Source organism: Chelonia mydas, chromosome 6 (genome assembly GCF_015237465.2).
Source record: "Chelonia mydas isolate rCheMyd1 chromosome 6, rCheMyd1.pri.v2, whole genome shotgun sequence".
Lineage (NCBI taxonomy): Eukaryota > Metazoa > Chordata > Testudines > Cheloniidae > Chelonia > Chelonia mydas.
The window spans coordinates 111928521-111944376 of NC_051246.2; the positions used below are offsets into that span (position 1 = coordinate 111928521).

The 15856-nt window shown below is 42.9% G+C and overlaps 1 protein-coding gene across 2 annotated transcripts in view; it reads left to right on the forward strand.

Annotated features, from left to right (window-relative positions):
* The first annotated feature begins 410 nt into the window (after positions 1-410).
* RCOR1 (REST corepressor 1) overlaps positions 411-15856 on the forward strand; it is a 131075-nt gene continuing 115629 nt past the window's right edge. The window contains exons 1-2 of one of the 2 annotated variants that reach the window (XM_037900985.2): positions 411-918; positions 1068-1127. In XM_037900985.2, coding sequence (XP_037756913.1) covers positions 726-918; positions 1068-1127 — 253 coding nt within the window. In that variant the 5' untranslated portion in view covers positions 411-725. The remainder of the gene's footprint in view (positions 919-1067; positions 1128-15856) is intronic. The other variant, XM_037900986.2, reaches the window with a different exon arrangement.

Here is a 15856-nt window from a genome sequence, read left to right on the forward strand (position 1 = left end):
GGGGTTCCATTCAAACTGAGCGGCGCGTTCCGCGTAACCTTCCGCCAAGGGGAGGAAAATAGTCCCCAGCCCCGAGTGCTGCTGAGTTCAAAGCACGAGGTTTGGAGCCCCCTCGCTGGGGCCCCTCCGCCCGATCCCCTCCCCCCCCCCCCTCTTCGAGCCCGTCCCCAAAGCTCCCCGCGCCTCCGGGGCCACGGCGTGAAACTCCCCCACTTCCCTCCCCGCTACAATGTAGCCTTGGAAGGGGATGTATCACTGGGCGTAGAGATTGCAAAACCCAACCACGTACAGCGGGCGATACGCCTCCACCTAACCTGACAAACGGAAGCGCCGGGCCGGCTTGATGGACAGGGTGGGGCGGCCAATGGCAAAGGCACCTGCCTCCCAAAATGTGGGGGCCGCCAATGGGAGGGCGCCGGAGCGGAGGGGGGGGTGGGGCCGCGGCCAGGCAGCAGCGCAGGTTGACGAGCGTCCCAGTGCAGGGAAGTGCAGCGCTGGGATGAGCCTCAAAGTTGTAGCCCTCGCCGTGCAGGGGATTTAAAGCGGCCGCACACTGAAAGCGCCTCAGCCTCCCTCTCGCCCCCTCTTCCCCCCCCCGCCCCCAGCTGGGGGCTTTACCAGCTGCTGCTGCTGCTCCCAGGCTCCAGCAGCCCCTTCTCCTCCTCCCCCCCCTCTGTAGCCCCCCCCCGAGTTAACTCTGCTCTCTCTGCCAGTTTCACCCCCAAATGCCAGCCATGATAGAGAAGGGCCCAGAGGTCTCAGGGAAAAGAAGAGGCAGGAATAATAACGCCACTGCCGCCACCAGCGCCAGCAATAATGGGAATAATAAAAGTTTGGCAGCAGCAGCACCCAATGGAAATAGCAGCGGCAACTCCTGGGAGGAAGGCAGCTCCGGCTCCTCTAGTGATGAAGAGCATGGTAAGTCCGCTGAAGTGGGAGCCTCAAAGTCGCTCCGGGATTTTCTCTGTTAATCTCTCTCTCTCTCTCTCACACTCACACACACACACACACGAATCAATGAAGCACGCTCTTTCTAACCCGGTCTCTCTCTCTCTTTGACATCTCAGCAGGAGGCGGCATGAGAGTTGGAGCCCAATACCAAGCCGTGGTTCCTGATTTTGATCCGGGTGAGTTATTTTGTCTCCAGTGTCTCCTAAGGATTCAGCACCATTGTGTGAGTGTGAGTGGGTTAGGAGCCTCCAACGGCTGTGTGTGTGGCTGGCTGGAGATCTGACATCCTGCGTTTGGGAGTTGGGGTTAGTGTTTGGATTGATCCGCTGGACATAAGACTGTTTTATTGGGGGGTGCGGGAGAGGTCACTTGGTTGCATTAGATTTCTGGTAATTAAAAGGGGAGGGGAAAACCAACAACTTTTGTGTGTGTGTGTGTGTATGTTCACCCTGCTGTCCAAGGGAAGAACAGCAACAAGGGGGGAACGTGTAGGGGAAACGTGCCTCCAGACGGGGGGGGGGAGGGGGAGAGGGAGATCTTTCCTTTTCCATGAAATAGAACCAAAAGTATAGCTATAGATCTATTTACGTCCCTCCTCGCCCCCGCCCTCCCCCAGGGAAATATGAATATCTCACTCTATGGCACGGAAGCAAGAGGGATTAGCCGTGCTACTTTCTCTTCCCCCCCCCCCCCCCCCCCCTTTCTCTCTCTCTCTCTTTCTTCAGGTGTGGTTAGTTTCATATTCATGACGATCGGGTTGGGATCTGGGTCTTTTAGGAGAGTAGCGTGGCACTAATTAAAAGGACTTTCATCAAATTCCCTGGCACTAATATGAAATCGAAGCTTTTAGTGGGTTTTCTATTCCCCTACCCTAGTACTTTTAAAAAATACACTCCCCCCTCCCCCAAAACGAGACATTCAGGGTCAGAGAAGAACCACGATTCACCCCCCCCCCCCCCCCCCCCCCCCCCCCCCCGCCCGCCAACGGTTAATAAAAGAAGTCTAGATGCTTTTCCAGAGGGCGCTTTGCAAACAGGGAGAAAAGCAGGGAAGCTGATTTGGCTAGGAGAGACCGTAAATGGCAGTTAGATTTCCGCTCCCCCTCCACACGATTTGTATGTTTGTGGGTTCGACCATAAGGGTAGAAATAAAAAAGATGAAGTCACAAATGCCTGTTCCTCTTTTTGAAATATATTCGATTATGGCTGTTTTAGGCAAACTAATGTGGCTGTTTTTTTAAAAAAAAATTCTTAAAAAGAACCAGTTGGTTGCCAAAATGTTCCACATTCCATCTATTCTGCTGCAGTTCTTTGTAAGCTAATTTAAAGTGGTATGGGAGAAAATTGTGAGCAAACAAAGGAATTGTAGTTGTATTGGAAGGCATGTGATTCAAACAATTTAGTATAGATGTGTCTACAGCTGTGTGTGTAGAGGTAGACTGTTGACTTCCTTAGTTTTTAAATGTGTTTTTTTAATTGTTCTTTTGTAACTGTTGGTTAAAGCTAGTGGAAAACCCTCCTACTGTCTGGAGGTCTTAACACTTGGAGTTGCCTCTTGCGTTTCTCAAACTTCATTGAATCCTCTGTACCTCTTGGCTTAAAAGAACAAAACAAAACACACGACTTGAAAATAACAATAGTTCATTTCTCAGAACAAACCAGAGAGTAACTCTTGCTGTTAATTGACTTATTAGATCAATCTAAATTCTGAAATATATATTCTTGAGCTTCTCGGTGCAGAGGATGAAGATGTTTTGGGTGCCTTTTTATTTAATGGAATAGGTTGGTTTTTCTCTATTTTTTACACTGTTGCAGTCTCTACAAATCAATTCACTTATGCATTTTTTGTGGATACTCAGGTTGAACATCTTTTTAGTTACAGCATTTCATATAGTTATTTACAGATTTTATTTGTATCGTCTCTCTCTCCTGTCTTCTTTCTGGGTAGACATTTCTCATTGGTTCTTCTGATTGACAGAATAGGATACAAGGTGTCTCTGCTCATGGAAACTCCATTTTTGGGTTGACCACTGGGGGAAGGGCTTATTAGGGAGCAATTGACTCTCTTTTTCATTCTGTAGGTCAAGCACAACATTGCTGTAACATACATGGATCCTACTGGCTTCTAGCCAAGTGTTACAACAATACTTTACGCTTTTCGTTGAACCTTGCAAATCAATTCTCTAGCTTACCTCATTTCTCTACTAGAGTGACTTTTTTCTTACTGCTGTGACTGAACTGAATACATTTAGGATTGTATTTATTTTCTTCTAGTTTTCAGTTAATGTTGTAGATTTACATATGCAAAAGTTATTGCACTCATTACTGAATCATCTTTCTTCCCAGTGGGGTGGGAAGTGTATGACATAGCTGGAAAAATAAATTTAATTTACACAACTTCAGTGGAAGTTCAGCCTGAGTAAACAATGCAGTACTTAGTCCATAATAGCCTGATAGAAAGTAAATAAGCAGACTTTCATTGACTTCAATGGACTTTGAATTGGGCCCTTATTGTGGAACTAATTTTTAGACATAATTAAGAGTTTAGTGTATACTCACATTTACCTTCTACTTAAGTAGATTGGTAAAATTTAGCATTAGTTTTCCAAACTACCTTGATAGTTTTGCAGTTAACATTGTTCACAAAAATGTATATTTTCTCTTCTGAACATCCCTATTCAGTTTTTAATTTGATTTTTTTTTTAAATAATAGTACGCATTCCTAAATAACTGTGCTTCTGGAATATAATGCCAGTCAAACTTGACCTTTCAGCAAAAAGTGTTAATTTCAGCTATCTGGAGTCTATCTCTCTTAACCCTAAACAATTGTTTGGCCTAGAAATTCTTATGACTACTACATTCAAACAGCACAGTGTTATAATAATGCACAATGACTGTAGGTTCAGTTTACTAAACATCCTATTTCTAGTAGGGAAGAACAAAGGATTTGTAAAACCTGCTGGTTCTTTGCCCTGGCCTATGCTGGGACTCTAGGTCAGGGGTGGGCAAACTTCGGGGTTGCGAAACTGTATGGAAGGGTGAGTAGGGAAAGCTGTGCCTCCCCAAACAGCCTGGCCCCCACCCCCTATCTGCCCCTCCCACTTCCTGCCCCCTGACTTCCCCCCTCAGAACCTCCAACCCCCCTGCTCCTTGTCCCCTGACCACCCCCTCCTGGGACCCTCCGCCCCTAACCGTTCCCATGGGACCTCACCCCCCTATCCAACACCTCCCTGTCCCCAGTGCCCCCCCCCCCACCCCATCCACACCTCCCCCCCCGACAGCCCCCTTGGGACTCCCATGCCTATCCAACCCCCCCCCCCCCCCCCCCGCTCCCCATCCCCTGACTGCCCCACGGGACCCCCCGCACCTTACTATGCTGCTCAGAGCAGCAGGAGCTCGCAGCCCCACCAGAACCAGCCACGCTGCCCGTGCTGCCCGGGAGGAGCAGCAGGCCAGAGCGCTGGTGTGCGGCGGCATCACGGCGGGGGGACAGCTGGGGAGGGGTTGGGGGCTAGCCTCCCCAGCTGGGAGCTCAGGGGCTGGGCAGGATGGTAGTTTGTCCACCTCTGCTCTAGCTGGTGCATTGGTACAAACCCCTAGTATAAACAGTGTCTCCTTACCCCTGGGTAAACTGTGCCAGTGTAAAACTATGTGTACACTAAGGATCTGCACTATTGCATCGGTACTGGAGGCTGAAACCCAGTACAGAACAGATTTTTGCATCATGGCCATGATTTTAGAATAGGGACTATAAATGCTTTTAGCTACAGTTCGGCATTAAAGTTAAGTGTACCTTTGATATATTTATTATTAATCATGTTCATTACAGAAGTTTGTTTATTATGCTAGTGCCTAAAGACCAACCAAGAAAGGGGCCCTATTGTGCTAGGCACCATAAAAACAGATTTCAGAGTAGCAGCCGCGTTAGTCTATATTTGCAAAAAGAAAAGGAGTACTTGTGGCACCTTGGAGACTAACAAATTTATTGGAGCATAAGCTTTCGTGAGCTGCAGCTCACTTCACCTCACGAAAGCTTATGCTCCAATAAATTTGCTAGTCTCCAAGGTGCCACAAGTACTCCTTTTCTTTTTTCATAAAAACAGAGTAACAGACAGTCCCTGCCCTGAATGCTTACAATCAAAATTAGTATAAGAAGCGGAAGTAGCAGTTCTGTTAGTCCAGTCTGTTTCTTGTGTGTATATATAAAAATACTATGCACATGTGTGAGGCAGTTATAGTAAAGAATATTAAACTAGGAAGGCTTTTCAGAACTATGTTCTGCAAAATATAGTGAAGTTGAGCAAGACAGTAACAAGATGTTGATTCAGATTTCGTAATTACATTAGAGCTAGATCAGACCAAAGAGGCAGTGAATATTGTACAACATGAAATCAAAAATTAAGGTTCCCTTAGTTACTCTCTGGATTTGCAATGACAAACTATCAAACAGAATAAAAACAAAACTACTAAAAAGTGCTCAGAGAACCCCTCACCTTTTGGCTAATCATAGGGTTAGAAGGGACCACTAGGATCCTCTAGTCTAACCTCCTCTAATGGGTTAGAGGTTTTCAGTAGAGCTGGGAAAAATACTAAAACTAGAATATATATTTATGGATTCCTTTTGGAGCCAAAAAATAACTAGATTTCCTTCTGAATTAAAGTGGCCTTCTGGATGATCTTAAATTTTTCTTTAAAATTATAATGGCTAAAATTGAACGTGGCAAGGGCCTGATGATGATCTTTGTGATTCTTGAAAGCCAAGGACATGAGCCTGCAAATACTTACACATGTGGAGCAATAGTCCTTACTTGTAGCTCCTTGAGTTCAGTGGATTGGCTACTGGCAGTAGGACATCCCTGCAAATCTGGATATCCACATCCACGGTCCATTTTTGTGGATTGGATATGGATACAAATTTTGTAGCCATGCAGGGCTCTAAGGACTAGGTCACATGGACAAAGTTTTGTAGAATCTTTCCTTAAATTAGTACTGGTCCCTTTCTCATCCTACCCACCCACTGGTCCAATGTAAGGTATTGCAACTACATGTTGTTTGGTAAACCAGGTCTTGGTAGCTGGACGCAGCACTTGCCTCTTTTGTCTTAAATAGAAAAGTAAGTTTTTAATTGTTCCTAAGTGTGTTATAAATATTTATATATTGATGATAAGTTTTGCTGTTTGGCCTTGAGTTAATGAATACATTGAGAAAAGCTGTCCCTCCCCCACCATTGCCCTCTTTAGTAAATATAAAGAATTGTGAGTCAAACGTTTGACTGCTAGCTGACAGCTCTAGCAAACAATACTTGTTATCAGTAGGCCAGCATATATTGTGAGTTCTCCATTTGAGAAACTGAGGATTTAAAAAAAAGAGAACAAAAAGCTGTGTGTACTTGTGTGTTTAATGGAAAAACTTAGTGAAAGGGAATGTTTTGTGTCCCAAAGATGAATAGAAATCTATTTTATTTTATGTGGGGGGGGGGGGGGAGGAGGAGGGAAGTACTAGCAAAAAAACATGCTTGCTACTTGACCCTGATTGCTTTCTGCTTGTTCGTCTTGTATGCGCTGAAATATTGTAAATATAAAAAGGAACCTAGTTACTTTTTTTTACCCTTTTGCATGGCTAATCACTTTTAAGTAAGATTTAGGTTTCAATGACTTTGAAAAGCATTATAGAATTTCTTGACGAGAACAACTTGTTCCGAATCTATAAATACAGAGAAGATAGAAACGATTTTTCCTGTGCAATTCTCCTTCTCATGGCTGTAGTGCAACTAAGTACCTTTCATGTCAGTTATAGCAGTACAAGTATGAGCCAGTTCTTGTACCTCCAGACTTCTGTTATGTCCAGTCATCTTCAGAGAGAATGCTCTTGTTTTCTTTCCGGTAGAAGTGAACTCCTGACAAATGACTGGTTAATCCAGAGGGTGCCCTAATTCAATCAGATCTATGATGGAGATGCCAGGGGGAGGTAGAGAGGGAGAAGCCATCTGTGGATTGCTTACAGGAGAGCTGGCCTTCACCAGTCTCTTGCCTGCTATACTACAAAAATAAATGAATAAAACCAGAGCACGCTTGATCTAGGGAAGTATTCCTGTTTAGGGACGAATTACAGTAGCACCCTAGAAACATCTGGATCCAAGGACGCAGAAGGTGGGAGAAACGCTTACTGTGAGGAGATGCCATTTGAAATGCTGGAGGTCTGGGAATGCACCCCACTTTGGTCATATTAACACCCAAATGTTTCCTTTGCCTCCTGGATGGCCAGGTCCCTGCTAGTTTGCTTGCAGCTGATTTGATTTCTTTAAAGCTTTGAGAGACTTGGTCAGTGCAATCTTGCCTCAGGGAGACCCAGCTCATACTGCCCGTAATACATTTGGTCCCAGTAACTCTCGGAAGTTGTGGGACCACGTCTAGGCAGGGAGGAAGCTTGGGTGCAGCTCCCTGGCAGTTAGGCATTGGTCGTCCATCTGGAATGAGAGTGAAAAGTATAATGAACTAGATGGTTCACCTTGTTTCTCTTGGTATAGCTTCCCTTGGCATTGCACAGTGAAGTGAGTAGCCCAAAGATGCTGTCTGTCACTTTGTTGTGCAATGCCAAGAGGCCTCTCCAACAGTCTTGTTACTGGAGGTCATGAGGTCCCCTAGTGAAATCAACCTGACTCGTGCAGTATTTGCATAATAAACTTGTCACTGCCTCACCTTTTGATGAGTGTATTAATGGTGGGACTGACTTGATAGTTATGAAAAGTGGATCCTTTGTTCTAACTGGTCTCTGCCACTTAATGAGTTGCTCTTAAAACTTTTGTTTTCAGCCTAGTTTAGTGTTGTGACTTGGCCAAGTGAAAGGCTTAGAGCTCTCTGTGATTAGTTCTTAGCTCAGAAATCTTGCCTCTGATCAAGGGGAACTGTACAATGCACTTACGGTGGGCTCTTGTCCTGTAACATACCTTCAGAGTATTATAACTGGATGTGGTTTGTAAAACACTTCAGCTGCACAGTTGAACTTCTGAATATCCATATTGGTTTCTGAACAGATGCTAGGCAAGTGCAGCTGAGGCAGCTGGTTCTCTGGAAACTTGTTTAATTTAATTTTTTAGTAATGTTCCTTATTTGTGATACTGTGGCATAGGTTTTCAGGGTGCTTTACAATTATAAAATAAGAAGAATTCTAAGTGCTGAGCGGCCTGTAATGTAACTTAATTAGAGTGACTGGTTACTTCAGTGGACCTGGAGCAAGGAACCTCCAATTGTGAAAGCAGAACTGGATTTTGACCTCCTTATGAAATCTTTACCAATTTGCACATTTAGTGCTCTTGTACATTTTGAGGTTTTGAGCCTCTCTATACAAATTAGCTAAAACAAATGGCAAACTGTGAAAGTCCATGCTCTTAAATATGTTTGTGTGTTGGAAAATATGAAATTGACTTTTGAACTAAAATTTTCTCAAATGATGAACAGGAAATACCTTCTTGCACTGTAATTTAGACTCTATTTTAAAATTTGAAAATAGCCCTTTTCTTTTTTGTTTTGTTTTTAACTTTCCTTTTGGAAACTTTCTTCTATTATCTTGAGCCCATAATGCCAGTTGTGCTGAAATGTGACTGATCGCGATGTGATTAACTTCTTTTAGTATGGTAGGTACATTGAGACCACGCTAGTGTGTCTAACCCTGTCTGCCAAGCATCTTCAAACATTCAGTGCTGCACAGCAGCTAAACTCGTTGAACTCTGCAAAAGGAAGTATTAGTAAATGGAGTTTCTTACATTGATGGGGGAGAGGGAGTGGGAGGCTGCAATGGACTGATAATATCTAATCACAAAGATCCCCTGTTCAGAGGAAGATCTGGTCTATACTCGTTTGGTCATGGTGCATTAGGAGCTTCCACGCAGGATGCTACTGGTGTTCTCTTTGTTCTTTAGGTGGGGTGGCAGCAGTGTTGAAAATGAACAGTGTAAGGAAGTGAGTTGGTGTCTGTAGTAGAAGTGTCCCTACCCCAAACTCCTCCTCAGTATGGAGAGGTTTCACAGATGATATTCTCATAAGAGATCCTCTGTTACTTTCATAGTATAGCTTTCTAATTTAGAATCTAACCAAATGCCACCTGTGGCATCTGTGCAGTTATGCTGTATCTGGATTATGCCCATTATCGTACGGGTCTGTGTCTGTATACTACAGATTGATATCTGAGTCCATTTGGACTTCACTCTATACTGATTTACAGATTTTTTTTTTTTTTTAAATCTGGATTTAAATATTGGGCATTAAAAAGTTTGTATATGCCCTTAAAACATTTGTTCTCTTAGATATTGTATATTTAGTCTGCAAAAACATGGGCCAATGAATAATGTGTAACTATAGCAATTCTGCTTATATTAGCCCAACTATATATTGTTATATAAGTGACTAGCTGGCTTCCTTCCTTGTTAGAAAGAATTAATCATCGCAATTTGAAAAAGCATGGACTGTAGACTCTCAACCTGGTGGAGATCCTATAAACAGTGAAAGATTAAGATGGAAGTGTTGCTAGAGGGAAATGTTCTCATCTTGGGGGAACAGTCAAGTCAGGATTGGAGGAAAAGTCTGGATTCATAGTTCAAATGTTTATCCGCCTTTTTTTCCTCAAGATGTGAACTGAAATGGGGAATTCCTTCCACTCCCCTGCTTTCTCTTTGGGCCCTCTAGTCTCATTGCCTTTAGCGTGAATCAAGAGCACTCTGGCTTGGGCCCTTCATTACAATTTTTGAACTTTTTAAAGAAAAAAAGAATGGAACACTAATAAAGCTGTTAGACCATGCTGTTTCCAAACAACTTGGACAAGTGGCCTTTGCTACATCTTTTGTTTAGGCTGCTAAGGGTTGCATAAGGAGCTCATGGCTGTTTTCAGTCATGCTGCACAACTGTACTGTGAATTCACTTTTAGCTTTAAAAAACAAACAACACTTTCAGCATTCCTCAGAAGCCAGTGGGCTCAATCGCTTCTCTAGATGACAAACCACTAATGTTTTACAGGCTCTAATGCAGGGGTTCTCAAACGGGGGGTCGGAACCCCTCAGGGGGTTGTGAGGTTATTACACGGGGGTTTGGCAGCTGTCAGCCTACACCCCAAACCACGCTTCGCCTCCAACATTTATAATGGTGTTAAATATATAAAAAAAATGTTTTTAATTTTTAAGGGGGGTCAAACTCAGAAGCTTGCTATGTGAAAGGGGTCACTAGTACAAAAGTTTGAGAGCCACTGCTCTAATGGAAGGCTTTTCAGAGCAGTTTTGGGGATGTAGAGGTGGGCTGTAGTGGAAAATGTACCAGACAGCATTCATACCTTCTTGGTACTGTTTTCTGTCTCAGAATCTTAAATATGTCTCTAATGGGACCCCTTTCCCTGATATCTGCAGCTGCCACTGCTCTGTTCATGACAGTAGCCATGGGAACACAAGTAGGATGATATGAGTTTATAACTTCAACTTGTTGCTAGGCAGGCTGCCTCAGTGTTGGTATTAAGTAGTCTTAACAACAACAAAAAAATGTGTTCTGATATTCCACCTCATTGCGTGTGGGAAGAGGACTTTGTTCTTAACTGGCTCTGGATTTTCTTTGTCTGATAGATGGAAAGATAAGGACGGGCACAAAACAGCATCTGGATAGTAGCACGCGTGGTGGCTCTCTGCTTAAGGTTGGGGAAGGGGTTGGTGGGGGAATGGATGGACGTGACCTCAGTTAGTGACCGCACATGTTAAACTTTTTTAAAACAAAGTACCATATGACGGTGATACATCACATGTGAAACTCAAAACATGCAGTATAAAAGGCATTACTTATGTAGCCTAAGAATTGTAATCAGTGTTAAAAATACATACTACTAAAAACAGCATACACTCTAAACAAAGGTCATTGGCTCCACATATCTAAGGAGTTTAGAAATATCTTTTTTGCTGTGAAAATATAAATTGTGACTCAGGCAAGATAACCCGGTATATTAACTTTAAAGCTGCAAAGGCTTCTAATTAATACTAACAGAGTTCACATAAATGTACCTTACAAAAGTTTGGGTCCAAATATATTTGTATATCCAGTTCTCCTATCACTGAAATGTAGCATCTCAAACTAAGGATTCAGAATTCTTCAATCAAAAGGTGAGGGAAATTCAGTACCTGAAGTAGTGCAAGGGATTGTTCCCTGTTCCATCTTCAGTGTCTGTCATAAGATCTGAGAAGCACAGAGCACCCATAATTCTGATCAGAGTTAATAGGAGTTGCTGGTACCTCTTAAGCTCAGACCCCAATATTTCTTCTCTTTTTCCTCTACTCAACCTTTGTTTCATGTATTGCAGCAATAATCGGTTGCACTCTGGCCACTGGGGTGTGTGTGTGTGTGTGTGTGTGTGTGATGCTCATGATGCAACAACCATCACTCCCATTCTAGTAATCCTTTCCTAGAGGTGTCCCCAGCTAACCCCTGGTCATCCCTTTCTTAGCAAAATCCAGCCTCTTAGCTAGCCTCACCTCTCACAGCAACTTGTCTGAAAGTTGCTCTTCCAGCTTCTACTTCCTTTGCAGTGGTTCAGCTATACTTATTTGCACATGACCTGTAACTCCCTACTGTCCGAAAACTGGGTGCCTGGTTTACCTCAAGTACTCCTGTAATCAGGCCCCCCCCCTCCCCCCCGAAGAATTGCCATGCTTGTAGCATGTGCTGGCCGTTCTTCTGATTGCTGCTGGTAATACATCCTCCTCCATTATGTCTCTAGGTCTTCTAGCTGTTCCGTGATCTTGTTCTCCTTACCCCAACCTTAGGACTTGTGTTTTCTAGCCTATTTCCTGTACTTTTCAGTCTTCCTGTCCCTCACTGTGTTTTCTGCCTTCTTTCTCCCCTCCCCCATCCCATGGGAACTTCATCTCTGCACCTAATCTATTCCACAACTATTTTTAAAATCCCTCTCGTGACCTCTTTCTTCTGGTTGATGACTCAGAGCCCTCTGTTTAGGGAAATAAAAATAAAACAAAAACTAGCAGAACTTTGTTTGTATTATCACAGTGCCTGGAAATCCCCGTCATGGACCTGATGTTAGGTGCCATACAAACACAGAATAGAAAGATGGTCCCTACCCCAAAGCGTCTACAATCTAAGTAGATGCTTATCGATTACTCCTGTTCTTTCCCCTCGCCTTTGTCTGAGCATCTCCCAGGTACTTCAGTAGTAATATCGATGTGCCTTCCCAGACTGTACAGGAAATAGTTTATCAACTTTTTAAACAGGATTTTTTTGGGGTGGGAGAGGAAGGGGGAATGGACAAAAACACACCTTGTGGGAGAAGCCAAGTCACAGAAATGGGTTCTGAGCATGGTTAGGTCTGTGGATGTTTAACAGGAACTGGACCTATGCTGTAGAAATTACCCCCTCTCCCCAGGCACTACATTCCCTCTCCTGGCCTGTAGCTTCACTCTTCCGGTGGTTTGTAGCTGCCATGAAGGGCATGGCTGTGGGGAAAGAGTTGATCTCTTGGGTAGCTAGGGGCACTCCCATGGAGCGCTCAGAGTATCAGGGCAGAGACCCTGAAGTGGATTCTGTCCAACAGCCGAAGTCGCGGTGATTTCATGCAATTGCGACTAGATGTTTGTTTCATCATTCTCGTTCTGATAAGGCCCTGCCCAGAGATGCCCCAGTTACCGGATTGCATCCCATTCTGGCCATTTGAAGATTGATGTGTGTGTTTGTCCCCATGGCAATTTGGGGATCCAATAGTATTACGTCCAAATGGACCCCAAGGCTGCAGATAGCTGTGATAGATGGAGATGTTGATGAGCAGACCAACTCTTTTTGAAGCACCTTCTCTCCAGCATTGCCTCAGTCTTGGATAGGTTCAGCTTCATCCATTAGCAGCATGTAGCTCCATTCTCCCACCAGCTTCCCTCGGCATTATATAGATATTGAATAATATGGAGGCGAGATCCTGCAGGTGAGAACTTTGGAGGTGTAGGAACAGTTATCAGAATAACCCTCTGAAGTCAAGGGGGGAGACGTTTTGTTGATTACATGGCAACTACTTTAGTGGATTTCATTCTTCATATATTCACCCTGAGAAACTCAAGTGTGTGTACCTCTTGAGAAGCAGTCAACCTGTTACTCCTAACTTTGTGCAGTAATTAAGATAATTGAGGGGACTATAAGATCCCTCCTTCCTCCCCACCCGTCCCCCAAAAGTTTCCTGTTTGCTCTGGTTTGAATTTTGAGCAACTCTTTCTTTCAAAAACTCTCCCATACCTGTTAGACATAGATTCTTTAAAGTGCAAGCAAATGCCATCCAGCACCCCATCCAATGTTCTTTATGTCACCAAGCCTGTTTTGTCTTACAGTTGCAGTTTCAGGTGAAAAATGACTTGTGTCAACTTCCACCGGAACAAAAGCCACTAAGGCTGTAATTTAAAAATGCTGCGGTGTTGAGTGTTGGCTATTTGGTCACTCTGGTACAGCCAGGCAGCACTCTATAACAGTGGCTCTCAACCTTTCCAGACTATGTGGACCCCTTTCTGCAGTCTAATTTGTTTTGCCTACCCCAAATTTCACCTCACTTAAAAACTACTTGCTCGCAAAACCAGCCATAAAAATACAAGTGTCACAGCACACTAAAACTGAAAAATTGCTTGCTGTCTCATTTTGTCTGTATGAAACTTTAGATTGTATGGTCTTTGCTAGTGTTTTTTATGTAGCCTGTTGTAAAACTGGGCAAATGCTAGATGAGTTGATCTACCCTCTGGACGACCTCTGCATATCCCCAGGGGTACGTTTACCCCTGGCTGAGAACCACGGCTCTATAATATTCAGGTTCTCATCCAGGAGCAAAGATGGACAGTTAGCGAACTTGTTTTACCTTTATAGGCATATTAGAAAAAGTACGGTTTATGCTGATGTGAAAGGATGGACATAAATGATTATAAAGCTCATTTTAATATGTCCTCTAAACCAGAGATTCATAGGCTTCAAGGCCAGAAGGGACTATTCTGATCGTCTAGTCTGACCTGTATAACACTGGACAGAGCACTTCACAAAAATAATTCTGAGAGCAGATCTTCTAGAAAAATATCAAACTTGATTTTAAAAATTCAGTGATGGAGAATCCCCTATCATCCTTGCTAAACTTTTCCAATGGTTAATTACTTTCACCATTAAAATGTGCACCTTATTTCCAGTCTCAATTTGTCTAGCTTCAACTTCAAGCCGTTGGATCATGCTATACCTTTCTCTGCTAGACTGAAGGCCCCATTATTAAATATTTGTTCCCCAGATAGACAATTATAGACTGCAATCATGCCACCCTTTAACTTTCTCTTTGTTCATCTAAATAAATTGGAACTCCTTGAGTCTCTGACTGTAAGACAGGTTTCCTAATACTCTAATCATTTTTGTAGTTCTTTGCTGAACCCTCTCCAACGTCACAATTTAAATAGAATGTTGATAACACCAGAACTGGACACAATATTCTAACGGTGGTCGTACCAGCGCCAATTACATTGGTAAAATAACCTCTCTACTCCTACTCGAGATTCCCCTGCTTGTGCATCCCGAGATCATATTAACTCTTTGGCCACAGCATCGCAATGGGAGCTCATGTCTAACTGATTATCCACCACGACTCCCAAATCTTTTTCACTATCTACTTCCCAGGATAGTCCTCCATTCTGTAAGTTGTTACTTGCAGTCTGTGTTCCCAGATGTACACATCTACGTTTAACCGTATTAAAATGCATATTGTTTGCTTGCGCCCAGCTCACCAAGTGATCCATACCACTTTGTGTCAGCAACCTCTCCTCTTTGTTATTTACCACTCCTCCTATTTGTGTGTCTTCTGAAAATGTTATCAGTGATCTTCTTCCAGGTCATTGATTAAAACTGTGAACTAACATAGGGCCAAGAATGGATCCCTGCAGGATCCCATTGGAAACAGACTTGCTCAATGATGATTGTTCATTTACAATTACATTTTGAGACCTATTTGTTAGCTAGCTTTTTATCTATTTAATGTGTGCTATACTGATTTTATGTCTTTCTAGTTTTTAATCAAAATATTGTGCGGTACCAAGTCAAACTATATTACATCAAAATTTTATCAACAAAACTTGCAATCTCATCAAAAAAAGATATCCGGGTAGTTTGACAAGATCTGTTTTCCATAAATCCACAGTGATTTGCATTAGTTAAATTACCCTCCTTTAATTCCTTATTAATTGAGTCCCTTAGCAACAGCTCCATTATCTTGCCTGGGATTGATGTCAAGCTGACAGGCCTATAATTACCTGGGTAATCCCATTTATTCTTTTTAAAAACTAGCAGAACAACATTAGCTTTAGTTCAGTGTTATGGAACTTCCCCAGTGCTCCAAGACTTATTGAAAATCAACATTAACAGTCCAGCGAGATTCTGAGCCAGCTCCTTTAAAACTCTTGAAGGCAAGTTATCTGGACCTGCTGATTTTTAAAAATGTTTAACTTTAGTAGTGTGTGTGGGTTTGTTTTTTTTTAACATCCTCCAGAGATACTAGGGGTTCAACAGTCAAAGATACATTAATACATTTGCAACTTGTGCCTTGTCTAAGTTATTGCAAGGTAGTGTGGGAGTGTATTCAATCAAAACCCTCTCACCCTAATAAAAAAAATCTTTAGAAGTAGGGATAGCAGTTTTTTTTAAATAATGTCAACAGACAATATTGATGTTTTAGTTTTTAAGCATATTTAGATCTAAATTTTTGCAGAGGCAGTAAATTATGGCGCGGAGGGTTGAGCCAATAATTGTTTAATGACAGTTGAGATTCAGAAGGTTAAAGCTTTTTATAACAATTAAAACAAAAATTTAAAACATCACATGTCCAAGTACACAAAGTGAGTATCCTTAAAGTCTAAAAGTTGTCAAGCAGCA